General features: G+C 34.8%; 2 protein-coding genes across 4 annotated transcripts in view; one reads left to right on the forward strand and one right to left on the reverse strand.

The window, feature by feature from the left end:
* The window catches only part of Sin1 (SAPK-interacting protein 1), a 280080-nt gene extending 273974 nt beyond the window's left edge, over nt 1–6106 (reverse strand). The window contains exons 1-2 of the mRNA XM_090369928.1: nt 6005–6106; nt 5211–5335 (exon numbers count right to left, since the gene is read on the reverse strand). The gene's annotated coding sequence lies outside the window, so the exon portion shown is untranslated. The remainder of the gene's footprint in view (nt 1–5210; nt 5336–6004) is intronic.
* A 305-nt stretch (nt 6107–6411) lies between these two features.
* Nucleotides 6412–14264, forward strand: part of exd (PBX homeobox extradenticle) — a 442560-nt gene continuing 434707 nt past the window's right edge. For all 3 annotated transcript variants that reach the window (XM_090370444.1, XM_090370445.1, XM_090370448.1), the window contains exons 1-2: nt 6412–6801; nt 7013–7086. In XM_090370444.1, coding sequence (XP_090226570.1) covers nt 6572–6801; nt 7013–7086 — 304 coding nt within the window. In that variant the 5' untranslated portion in view covers nt 6412–6571. The remainder of the gene's footprint in view (nt 6802–7012; nt 7087–14264) is intronic.

Below are 14264 nucleotides of genomic sequence, written 5' to 3' on the forward strand. Positions count from 1 at the left end.
TTATGAGAGCTTCTTTGGACTCAGGGGAGGTACCCATGGACTGGAGATGTGCAAATGTAACCCCAATTCACAAAGGAGGATCAAAGGCTGACACAAGTAATTACAGACCTGTTAGTTTAACTTCGGTTCCAGGAAAATTAATGGAGGCACTGGTTAAAGAAGCACTGCAGGATCATCTGGACAAGAATTCAGTTATAGCTCAGACACAGCATGGTTTTGTTAAGGGCAGGTCTTGTCTGACCAATTTGATTGGATACTATGATGTAGTCACAAAAGAACTGGATGCAGGGAATAACTTTGATATTATATATTTGGATCTTAGAAAGGCTTTTGATACTGTTGCGCATGGAAGACTGCTGCACAAATTGGAGAAGTGTGGCATTGGAGGCAAATTGCTGCTATGGATAAAGGGATGGTTGAGTGGCAGAAGACAGAGAGTGGTAATCAATGGACACTGCTCAACGTGGACTAATGTTATTAGTGGAGTTCCTCAGGGTTCAGTGTTGGGTCCATTGTTGTTTTCTGTATTTATAAATGATATTGATGATGGTGTGTCAGGCTTAATGTCCAAGTTTGCAGATGATACCAAGGTTGGCAGGGTTGTTAAGGACACTACTGATACTATGCTGCTGCAACAGGATCTGGAAAGGTTGAGCAGATGGGCTGAGAGGTGGCAAATGAAGTTTAACATTGACAAATGTAAAGTACTACATATGGGAAACAGTAACCCCAGATCAACGTATCAACTCTGTGGCACTACGCTGGCAGTGGTAGAGAATGAAAAGGACCTGGGGGTAATTGTGCAGGCAGATATGAAGTTCTCTGAGCAGTGCAGACGAGCTGCAAGAGTAGCTCATGGTGTCTTGTCAATGATATACAGGAATTTTTCTAGCAGGGATAAGGATGCGATTATTCCCTTGTATACAGGGATAAGGATGCGATTATTCCCTTGAGTACTGTATACAGGTCTGGAGGCCTCATTTCAAGAAGGATGTAGAGCTGCTCGAACGAGTACAGAGAAGGGCAACAAGATTAGTGAATGGAACAAAGGGTTGCTCTTACGAAGAAAGGCTTAAGTTTTGCAAATTACAGAGCCTGGAAACTAGGCATCGGCGAGGTGATCTGATAGAGGTGTATAAGGCTTTGAATGGCTTGAGCATGCTCAATGCCGATGGGATTCTTCCTCTTGCTCAGAATAATCACCTGAGAGGGCATAAATTCAAATTGAGGAAGGACGGATGTCGGATAGATGTGCGGAAATTTGCCTTTAGCCAGCGGGCAGTTGGTTTGTGGAATAGACTCCCATCGCTTGTTGTTGAAGTTGATAGCCTAAATAAATTTAAGGCTCAGCTGGACAGGTATTTCGAACGAACGGAGGGGTGAAATGGGAGTAGTGTTTTTTTTTTTTTTTTTTTGGCTGATGCTGAATAAGCTTGCTTTCTTGCATCATATGCCTCTACTAATGCTAATGCTAATAAGGAGCAAGTTACTACTATGGATAAATAAGTGGCTATAAATGGCCACTGTTCTTCATGGATTAATGTGATGAATTGGATACCAGAGGGGGTCAGAGTGTCAGTATTTTAAGTTTGATATCTAACTGATAATACAAAGGTGGGAAAGAATGGTTAATAACAATAATTAGGGGTATTTTATTTCAATGAGACTTGAAAATATTAAACAAATGGACTAAAAATTGGCAATTGAGCTTTAACATTGATAAATGCAAGGTACTATATTTTTGTAGCAGCAATCTTGGGAAAAATATAGTATTTAGGTAGTACCACACTCTAGGTAGTTGATAAGGAAAAATACTTCTAGTGTAACTGTATAGGTCAACATGGAGTTCTCTGAGCAGTAGTAAAAGCTGCTGAACTCCATAAACAGTTCTAGCAGCTGCAAGAATTCTTTATGGGGTTCTATCAATGATAGGTAGCAAAAACAAAGAGGTGATTATACTATTATATAAAGAAATTAAGCCACATCTAAAATAGCAAATAATTAAACCATAACAAGAACAGCAAGAGTACAGAGAAGAACAAGATTGGTTGGTGAACACAAAAGCATATTCTGACCTAGAAAGGATGGGAACTTGAAATTGCAGCCACTGTAAACCAAGCATGGGCATGGTGACCTAACTGAAGTGTGTAAGACTTTAAAAGAATTAAGTAAATTAAATACTGGCAATATAAATAAATAAATGTCAATTATTCTCTAAATGGCTGAAGCCAAAACAATTTTACAAATTCATCATGGTTACATATCTATTGAACAATTGTGGGCAGCCAGATTTTCAACACCACAGTCCCAATAGCCCATGCATTTTTTGTGGCAGCATATGGGCTCAAACCAGAAACCTTCTTACTGATGGCCATACATGATAACCACTGAATTATGGCAGCCCATCTTTACTCTTTTTCAGATAGCAGACAAACACAAAAAAATTTGCATTCGGCCAAAGAGTAATTCATTGCTGAAATGAATTTTCACCTAGTTTTATGGAAATGGCAACTACTAAATAAATTTAATGACGGTTTTGACAAATTATTGGCAGAATGGAGAAATGAAGTAGGTTTTTTTTTTTTTGGCTGTTGCTGTATAAATTTTGTTTCCTTGTATTACACTCCCAATACTAGTAAACCTGATCTAGTTCTAACCCTTCAACCATCTATGCAAAAAAGTTTTAGACAACCATAAGCTCAATACATATATATATATATATATTGAGCTTATGGTCGTCTGAGCATGTGCACCTAGATATTATCTGAGAACCCTACATTATTTTGCAACTATCTGCCACAAATTATGCCACTATTTTGAGAAATTTGTGCAAATTAAGAAATATATATTTATACGTGCAATGCCTGCACACATTAATCCCATGAAATGGCATCTGTTGTGCTCAGGAACCATGAATTCATTGGGTTGAATCCTGGATGCATTATTCATTCTTTCTTCCAAATAATGAATGAAGAAAAATAATCTTAAATAGTTAAACTAAGGACTGGGTCTATTTTGATTTTTTTTAGAGTGATGTAGCCCTTTGATACACATCTATAATAATGTTATTCATTATACAGTTTAAAAGTTATTCCCTTATGTTTTCACCATTAGCCATACAATTAGTACTGTGGTCACAGTCATTGTCCACACCATATGGGCAAGGCCTGAGTTTGAGTCTTGTCTAGATGGGAGTAACTTTTATGAGCTTTTTTCACTCTGTAGCTGAGTTAATCATTCTCAGGCAAGCAATGAATGGTTTTCCCTCCTATAAACATGAGTTTTTCATCTGGAAAACAAATTACCACAAAATATATACTATTTATTAATACAATATACCAATTCCTCATGGCTTTGATTACCCCAGTGTAAATCAATAATAACACGAATTCATTTTTTTCTATTCCTCTACATAAGGGTTTTTTTTTTTTTTTTTTTTTGATTTGGTAGTTGTTGGCGCATCGGCTTCTGTGGCCATATTGCACCTCCCAAGGTTTTTGCAGTACTATTGATCCAAGCCCGAGGCGGGAATCGAAACCGCGACCTTTGGGTTGCCGGGCAGGTACTTTACCCACTCGGCTAGCCCCGAGAAATCATCATGAATGGTAAAGCTTATATTTATTTTTATTAATAATTTTGAGTGATACAGTCCTTGAACTGTATCTGTAAACAGCAACACACCTTACAGTTTACAACCTATTTGGTTAAGTTTTCTTATTCAATGCCTTCACCACTATCCTCACAGTCAGTGTAGTGGTTACGACCACTCCTCTTCTGTGCTATGTGGAAAAGGCCTGTGTTTGAGTCTTATATAGATGACAGGAATTTTTATAATCTATTTTCTGCACTGTGGCTGAGTCACTCATTCTTGGGCAAGGAATGCATGGTTTTTTTGCCTTCCAGAAAATTAGCCACCACTTCATATAACATATAAACTTTTTTTTTTGGCTGATGCTGTATAAGCTTGCATCATATGCCTCAACTAATGCTAATTTACTACATACATACAGTATGTACTTACCATAAAATACATACTGTTTAGATACACCAAGATTTAGATTTACATCACTGCACATACTATCTCAGCTATTAGTTGCCTTGGTGTAATCTAAAATAATACCAGCCTTCAAAATCTTACATTTAAATGGTATGAAGTTCGATTACATAATGGTTCACATCTACACTTCATTAATACGATGTAAAGATATAAGACAAGCCCTGCACAGAAATTAAAACTTTCATTATTCCAGGAATTCCTGGGGAAGCAGGAGTTGATTAAATTTAACAATTATTTTATCTGAGATTATATATGTGATAATTTTTTGGGGAGTGGGTGATTATCCTATGCGACACCCACTTGAGACAATACTAAAATATCACACAAAATCAATGGAAATGGGGGGGGGGGGTTGGAATAAGTTTTCTGTTCTTTTAACATGAATTATTAACACAAAAAAAGTATTTTCTTTTGCCCAAATCTAATTTTAGATTTCATGTTATGAAGAACTTGCCTATTTTCCAGATATAAGCTTTGAAAATGGGGGAAGGGGGACAAAAACAGAATGAAGTATGCAAGTGAATGTGGTTAATTATGATGCCATGCCACAAAAGCCAACGTTCTACAATTTCAGTTGGATATTTTGAAACATGACATTAAAACTATATTTATATTTGGTCAGGGAACACTTAACTGTATATCCTCCACAGAAACAACTGCCTGCTAAAGAATGTCTGTAGATTACTATAATGCTTAAAATGCCTACATTTTAATTACAATTTCTCAGTTGTGCTTTTATCCCTCTCTTGCAGTTGTTATTAAAATTAAGGCTCCAGAAAAGTGCCTCAAAAATTTACCATGGTATACTTCTTTTTTCTAATAATTTCAAGGTTATAAGCACAAATAGTCATGTGTTTAAAATATACCTTCATATAGAAATTGTAATTATGACTTTTATACCATGTTTCCAGCTTTAATATAATACAATTTAAAGAAAAATTAAAACCAAATTTTTTAATTACGGTATTAATAATTTTCTGTCAAACATTTACAACAAGAAATTGATTTAAACGATAACCCAGTTGAATTGTTTTTTCTTTATACACATACGTTTGGTGTATCATTTTAAAACCAGTTTATTTTTACTTATAACTATAAAATAAAGTTATAAAAAATAATGCAGCTATAAGAAAACTGAAGTGTCGGAAATTACATGTTAGATAGAGAATGGGAACTTCTAACGTCTCATAAGTTGCAGAAAATTCCGAACTTTCAATCCTGACGGCGATCTTTATTGGCAACTTTGATGAAGAACGTTTAATGGCTTCATTATAACGTCTGAAAAATGAAGAAATTGGCCATTATATATTTTTGTAGCGAACTTTAATGCCAAAAATAAATAAATAATATTTTATTCGCTAAAAGAATAATACACTGTAATTGATTCCAGAAAAGAAAGGACAAGCAGCATAAAAAGTAAACATGTCAAACAATGATAGCAAAACAGAAAAATTCATATATTTACAGTGGCCGTATAATTTCTAGAGCTTTTTTCATTTTTTCCCGATCATTCTAATACTATTGCACAGTCTTCATGCTCGTTAAAAGAATATAAGATATATATTACAGTATATCTTTAAATATATATTATACTATGGAGTATTAGTTTTTATACCAAAAGCTAATCTAGAACCAACTTCTATCAAAACAATAATATATTTCGGACATCTCGATTAGCAATTTTTATGAATAACTAATAACATACGCAATATGCCAGTAAATAATATAATGTTATATAAGCATGCGGAACTAACAGAAATAAATAAGTTTTCAGAGTAACGCAACAATTTTCAAAAATGTCCTCGTAGCAAGACCGCACTTTAAAAACCATAAAATTTTAAGCCTAAGATTTAACCTTCGCTAACTGCACTTCCATTGATATTTCTAATAAAAAACACACAGATATTTATCTAATTGAATAATCGAGAAGAAATAAGAAATGATAACCTGAGTGGAAACTTTTTTTTTCGTAAAAATCATCGGCTTCTTAAAAAAACACTACAAACAGCCGTCCTTGAACTGGCAGCCATGTCAGCGCCTCCGCTCGGTTGCTATTACGCATGCGCATTCCTCACTATGCCGGAAGTTCCGGTTGTCATTGATCACTCTGTGGGTGGAGCCACTATAGCTGCTTTCTTACACTGTACAGCATGATTGACATCCATCCGGGCTTAAAAAGAAGTGCCACTTCTTGCATTCCATTGGTTCAAGTAGGATGATGACGTAAGTAACGTCACAAGAGACGCTCATCTTTTATGGCGAGGTGGCTTGACTGGCATTATCGTTCAACCCACCCTGAAGCCGCTTGCTGTCCGTCAAAAGTATTCCAATCAAAACACTCAATTACAGTTGCTTTACTATAGCGGGTGTACTACGAGCAGTTTTATGGATGGTTGTGCGCGTGTGCTGTGCTGAGACAGTTGTGTCTGTCGACAGAGTGTAAGGTAGTAATCTAACCTTCACAAGGCGAACAAGCACGCTGTTGTGGCCGTTAGGGGAAGGTGGTGTTGAAGTATGGACGATCAACAAAGAATGATGCACCCCGTTTCTCAACATCCCTCCGTTAGCATGGCGGGTCATGTTGTGCCCCAACACGGGTATGGCATGCCGCAACAGCCTCATGGTGTGGACCCTACCAGCCAGCAACCTCCACCAGACCAAGAACCAAGGAAGCACGATATATCAGAAATTCTACAACAGATCATGAACATCACAGACCAAAGTCTGGACGAAGCTCAAGCACGGTAAGTGTTATATATTGTCAAATAGCTTTTCGATAGAGTAAAGTGCTAACCCTAACCGTGCTCTCGTTATAAACATTTGGCCTTGCGTTGAAGGTCTGTGAGTTTATACTTAACGTGCAGCGAAATCCGCATTGAACTTTCATCCTTCAATCTCTTTTAATTATAAGTTGTAGAAGAACTACCGGCTGTAATACGATATATTTATTTTCAGGAAGCACACTTTGAACTGCCATCGCATGAAGCCGGCACTCTTCAGTGTACTATGTGAGATCAAGGAAAAAACAGGTTAGTCGGATTACTAAAGAAGCAATCATTTAGGCTTAGGATATTTAAATTAAACATATTCCCCAAAGCTCACTTTTAACTTCCCGTAAAATTTATATCTGTCGCACTAGTGTAGTCTCCTTATGTACTAAATATTGATGGACACGGTAACCACGTGTAATTTTGCGGTGAAACTTTGACAGGTCCGATTTCTAGGGAAGATAAATGAAAGGTCTAGTGACGTATGAGATGTGACATTACTGGCGATTGTGAACGCTGCGAGCCCGCGCTTTGATGAGTGTCACGCGCAGGTCTACGATAGCACTTGTGGTGGGGGTGTCTGGTCTTTCAGTCGCCCTCAATCTTGTGCGATTTTATAGCCTTCCCATGCTGTCATGATCGCGATGGCATCCCTTGACAGGTTGTATTAGCTTTAATTTCTGAAAAGGCTTTTAAAGAGAAGAATGGTGAGAAGTCGTTATCGTTAGCTCCATGGGGGGAGGGGGTAAATAAGTGTGTGAAACTTCGACGATGGATTTTTTTTATCCCCTGCCACAAGAATTCTGAAAACTTGTAGTTTTATCTGCAATGTAGTAGCTCATTATGATGAGAACATCAACATGACCGACCGGTTAAATGCTGTGTGGTATTTTATTTATATTATTTTTTAATGGGGTTATACTTTTTTTTAAATGTTAATATAAAGTGGGAGATATAAGTTTTAAATTTTACTTTTCAAACATCAACAGGTGTTTCCCAAAATTACTGAAAAAAAAAAGTTTGAATTTATTGTAATAAGATGAGTAATGTGAAATTTTATTACTAGTTTTTAAATAAATATATTAATTGGGCCAAATTTTTATAGAAAGATTGCTGTTGAAACTTGTAAACAAAGTATTAACTTAATGATCCTGATGTGTGTGTTAAAAACGAATTATTTCTTTAACAAGTTAAATGTCATATTTAATACTGTAGAGTTGTAAATACTTGCATTATTCAATGGTATGAAAGAGTGGTAAATAATTTTGATAAATCTTTACACTATAGCCATTTATTAAATCTGCAATCTGGCAGCATGACTTGTTTGGTAGAGATGACTATGGGATTTCTTATCATTTTCTTTAATCCAGTTTGCATGATAGTACAGTAGTTTGAATTAAGAAAATGTTTAGTCTATGATAAATAAACGTTATGGTTATAAGAACTCTAAAATAGTCTTTAGAACAACTACTTGCAATGAATATGTATAGTTTGTATTGCAGTTGTTAAATTGTTAACATCTAATCAATGGTTGCGTTTCCAAAACAAGTAATAATAATAATATAGTCTTAAAAATAATTTGATGTATAATTAGCTTTCAGTTCAGAAAGAGGAAAAAAATCAGTTAAACGCTTTTAATTCTACATTGAAACTTAGATTATACATATTTGATTTCTAGATATAAACATTACACAAATCAAATGTTTTATTAATTAATAATTGGCAGTCTTATTAGAAAAAAATTTCACTTGAGTATTTTAGTTTTTATAACTCTCATAAAGCGAAAATAGCCCCATTTGGACAATTTATATACAGTATAATACAATCTTGTATATCTTAAAAGTCAATGGATGGAAGTGAAGGTGATCTAGTGTCTAGCTAATTGTTAAAAAAAAACTTATAGATAGATGCGAAAATAAAACTTTATTCACGGTTTCCCTCTCTCACACTATCAGAAATAAATGTCGCCATGAGTATACGTTATTTTCCTCTTTGTATTTTAATTAAACTTCGTAATGTAATAGTTCAGATTACCAGTTTTTCCATAGCCTATAATGTTAAAAACAGTTTATACCTATTTAAAATTGCTACTTTGACATTTACAATTTTCATTAGCCCTTTGAAAAACAGTGATTTTTCCAGTTGCATAAAATGTTTAAACTCTAGAAACTGCTAATAGGATTTAAAAGTTTTTTTTTTTTTTTTTTTTATGCAGATTGCACCATAAATTGATTTAAAAAATGACATTAATTCATTATTTATTCATTTATGTCAGTTCTTTTTCATCTCACCAAAAGAGTAACAGAAAAACCACTCGAAACCTACGCAGTTTTGTTTGCTTTATTTTAAACAGTGTATAAATGCTAGTTTTTCTCCCAATGAAGTAAAAATGAAACGTCAGTTAGTATAATAAAAAATATAATTTATCATATTTTAATAAACAAGGCAAAGATTTTTTTTTAAATTCAACCTTTTATATTACTATCTGATATTTCTGATAACTAGGAACATGTTCGCCATCAAAGTCAATTATCACATTATTTTTCAAAAAAAAGAGAGAATTTGACGAAAAGGAAAACCCAAAATTGAAAGTATTCTATGTATGACTGCTAGCCATAATGTATTTCTTATTATTGGATCATTTTATTTTAAATTATTTTCGATTTGTGTCTAGTATCTAAAGCATTTTATTTCAAAATCACGGCATTCTCGGTGTTTAAATTGCCGACGTGTTGAAATTATTTTGTTTATAGTTTTAGTAATAGCTTTCATACTTGTTTCCCTCTAAATATATCAGTAATATGGCCGTGATCCTTCCTGTAGACAAATTGAATCCGCAATGTTTGTATGCGTATTGCACACTTGAAGAATATTTCTAATAATACTGTATAATCTTGGCGTGTGAGGATAGGCCATTGTCAAAAAATATTCCGAACAGGATAATATGTAGACATTACCGGTACTTTTAGGTACGAGTTTTAACATTTCGAAAAGGCATTTAAACGGTGAAAAATCATATAAGGCGTCGTGAAACGGGGCGCATCTTTGCGCTTGTCACCAGATGTCGGTGTGCTACTACTCTAAGCAAGTTTTAAAAAAATAAATAAATATAAAAAATGTATCTGGTGCATGCTTGTATAATATATTTGGATTACATTGGATCTAGGTCGTTTTTCGCAAGAACGTTATCCTTCTGTCATTTATATATGATTGAAAAACCATATCTATCTATTTAAAAAGTGAATGCTTATAAATTGTGTGTATCTAAAATTATATACATTTCAAGTTCATGGGACTGCCTAAGAAAATTTTTAAATCGCTAAAATGTTTGGAATAATACATTGATAATTAAATTTAATGGGAAAACCTGAATGTTGTCATAACTATTCTGATTGGTATATAATTTTTGTTTTATTTCAACATATTTTTTTTCCTGCCCTTGCAAAGCGATTTTATTCTTCAGAAAAGCCTTATGTCATCGATGAGCCAAAGCAGTTGGTGGCACGCGTGTTTCTGTGCACTTCAAACTTTACTTACGATGACGTAGCCAAAAGTTTTTATAGCTTTGTGAACAGGTCTTCTTAAATTATTACTCATTCAGAAGACTTTTTAGTTGTTTGTGCGAACGTTAAGGGAGAAAAACCAGAAACTTATATCCATGTGCTTTATATGCAGCAAATCAAGTTTTGTACATTTACTGAGAGGCAGTGTGTTGACAGGATGTTGTATTTAAGTTAAAGGACAGAAGTTGTACGTACATAGTAGGTCGAATTGGGAAAAAAATTATTAATGTAGGTGTACTACCGGAAATTACCTAATCTTATGTAACTAAATTTATGCGTAACATGTCCGTCATTTCCTGAAGACAAATTTAACCCGCAATGGTTGTATACATATTGCCTACTTGAGAAATCTTTCTAATAACATAATCTGTGTGGGAGACTAAATAGGTCTTTGGATAAAATGTTCTGAACAGGATTATAGGTAGAAATTATTACCGCTTCTTTTAGGTACGAAAAATCAAATTTCAAAGTGGTCAGGTAGCCTAACTATTGTACATGTTTCGCTTTTACTAAGCTTTATTTTACTTTCTAGAAAGAAATGCTTTAATTTGGATCTTTGTAGATTCTTGGTAATTTTTTTTTATATGATTGCTGTAATTTTCCCCACTAGTTTCAGGTACTACTTGGGCTTGTATGTCTCGTAATCAGTAAAGATATTAGTTTTGTTATACTTAACCGAAACATTGAGACAGTTTAGCTATAGAACAGTATATATAAAATGAGGTGCAGGTGCATGATTTCAACCCCCACCTTTCTTTTTATTAGGGAAATAAAATACACGTTTTGCGGGCTCGCCTGCTTCTCAATGCCCCTCCACACGCGCTTTTATACGATCCTAACAGAAATAGTCAACTATTAAATTTAGAAGTTTTCTTCATAAATAAAAATTGAGATTCATCTGACTGTCTTATGTTATTTAGAATAGTTAGCTCCATTGATGTTCCTGGTTCACTTCCTTACGGTAAACATTATCATTGTTTAAATATTAATAATCATGGAAATTCTTAATGAAATAATTTCTTTAGTGGTAGTTTACGTACATAGGGACTTTTCCATGTATCGTTGCATAATATTTTATGTTTCCAAGCGCGATGGAAGAAATAAATGCATGTGTCCACTCCTAATTAGCAATAAAAGCTTATTTGTAATTGTGACTATAATTTAAAGTTGGTGATGATGGAAGATTACGAAAAATGTGATTAACAGAGTTTGTTTACGTTTATTGTTTTAATATTTGTAGAAGAATGTGTTGTATTTGTGGAAGATGTTTATTATTTTAACACCTCTTCAGTGGACTCGTAACCCCCCCCCCCCCCAACCTCTTCTAAGCGAGTTCAGTAATAACTATAGTTCGTCGGTTTAAGTACTTTTAAACCAAGGAAACTTAATTTCTGTTGCAAAAAAAAATTAAAAATGGCTAGATTATATAATGTATTTTATATATAGTTCTAAAATGTAAGATAGAAACCTCTCTCACATAGATGATTCATCAAAGTTTATACAGTGAGGCTGTGGACTTCGATGAGAAAGCAGACTGCATTGCTTTTTTTTTTTTTTTTTTTTTTTGCTCCCCATTGACAATTTGCATGTATGTAAAATGTATACCCACAATTCGTATTCAGTACCATCATCTGTCTCTTCCTTGATTTACATGACATCATTATCTGCACGTTTCTGTAGAAACAACACAGAAATTATTTTTAAAATAATTCCAACTTAGGGTAAAATAGGATTTTAATGTCTGTATGGAAGTTCACTTATACGTTGTCATTGCATCGGGAATTTGTGTACTTCAGTCAGAAGGTGGAGCCAGTAGTATCATGCTATTCATTATTTTACAGTGCATGAGTAAGCAGGTGGTATATTCCCTGCAGGGCCTACAATCATCCCCCTCCCCGCTCTTCCCTATCTTTTAAAAAGGGCTTGGATGAAAAGAGCTTTAAACCCCGCAAGGCACTAAAGTTTATTTTTTAGTACTGGCTTCAATTGAATCCCATTAAATATTTTATATTTTCATTAACGTTTTATAAACATTTAAATAATACTTTACTTTTCTTTCTAATGTTTTAGACTAAAAATTAAATTCCAGAAATTGAATAGGCTAACGTATTTATAAAGATTTTTAGTTTTATTTTTAATAGAGGAAAAATTAAATGAATAGGTTTTTATTTTGTTCTGATTGGAATTTAGCGCAGGACACTTGTCCAAAACTGCCTCAGCGTGCATTAATAATGCTGTAAAATTGGCCATAACTTAACAGTTGTTCTGAATGCCGACGTGTTTATTAAATCAATTAATTACTGCGAATGATATATATATTGTACTTTAACCGTTTCTGAGTGCACCGTATGTTAACTATTGATGTTGGTTATCTCTCTCCCCAACCGCTGGCTTTATGCAAGGGTTTGCTGTCTGCTCTGCTTTTGAAGACTTCACCACGTGATTCGTAGTTTTACGTTTTGAACAATTCCCCTTTTCATCACCTGTTTAGTAACAACTGCAAGCTCGATTTAGATAGCGCTGCCATTCGCTTTCTGTAAGAGTCCTATAGTGAACTTGACAGTTTATGGACTAGTGTATTTGCCACATTGTTCGACTCAAGTATCTGCTTGTTATTGGTCATTGTGATTGCCGGGCCAAGTTAGTCCACGAGACGTATGTGATTGAGCCGTAGCAGAATAGGCCTAGTGGTTGTAGTAATGATTCGCTTACAACGCTGCCATTTATTTTATTGTTTTATGATGGCCAAATCTCTCCCCAGTACCCTCTGTTGCCTATCTGTCTTGGCTCTTTTATAGGCCATTCGCGGTGAAATATAGCGCTCACTTCACCAGGCCGGGTATATTCGAAAGGCTCGTTGCATGTTTATGTGAATAGAGACTCGACCCGTTACGGCGGTTTTGTCACTACCGCCTCTTATGTTACGGGAACGCCGTTCGTACCCCAGTTCAGCTAATTTCTTCACGCACGGTATTTATTTTAAGCCCTGCCGTTATTCAGTTTAAAAAGGAAACTTTGAGATACTCCTAGTTTAATCGTGGAGTACTCTCTTCTTTAACTTGGTCTTTCTCTTCTCTCTCTCCCTCTGCCGTATGGAGTTTAGCGTTCATCCATGTTATGTGTGTGTGGCATCTGCTAATGTTACCCTCAGCCGCAAAGACCGGAGAGTTCTCGCCAGAACGAAGGCCGTAGTGGATCACGACAGGGCGGCCTGTCGTTGTGATAGTGTTATCTCTGTACCCGAAGTGGATAGGTTCGCCGGCCGCAGGTAATAGTAGTAGACGCGTTCTTTTCTGTTATCCCCATTAAGTCAACCCCTCCCAAATCCATGCACCCTCAAGTTTTGACGCAGTACAGTAGAAGTTGTTCCGCTCATTTTCCACATAGAATATATGGGGATCGTGAAACAGTATTGGGTGTAATTTATTCTTTCTTTTTTATTTATTTTTTTTTATATGTGCTGGGACTTTCGATATAAACTATTGGACATCTTATAAACGCGAACGTGTCATATATTGGTTAATATATTTTGGTAGAGTATAGGCACATCATTTTGTATGTTTTCACCAGAAATAAGTTTGTTTAGCCTATTTGCGAATACTGAATGTTCAGTAGAAAATAGCAACATCATATTTTGTTAGCATTCTTACAGTTATGTACGAATTGTACGTAATTATCTCAATGCATAAAATCAAACTTTAAAGAGTTGGATCATGACGAGGATTTGACTAAAAAAATAATAATAGATGGAGTAATAAATCTCCATTATTTTTTGAGAAATTGTTTTATGATTATTATTATTCCTTAACATCAGAGAACGAGATTTGTTTTATGATTCGTAGTTAGGGACTTGAAAAGATGCCAGCAGAAATAAAC

This window comes from Mastigoproctus giganteus, chromosome 3 (genome assembly GCF_048544385.1).
Source record: "Mastigoproctus giganteus isolate SK-2022 chromosome 3, ASM4854438v1, whole genome shotgun sequence".
In the NCBI taxonomy this organism is placed as follows: domain Eukaryota; kingdom Metazoa; phylum Arthropoda; class Arachnida; order Uropygi; family Thelyphonidae; genus Mastigoproctus; species Mastigoproctus giganteus.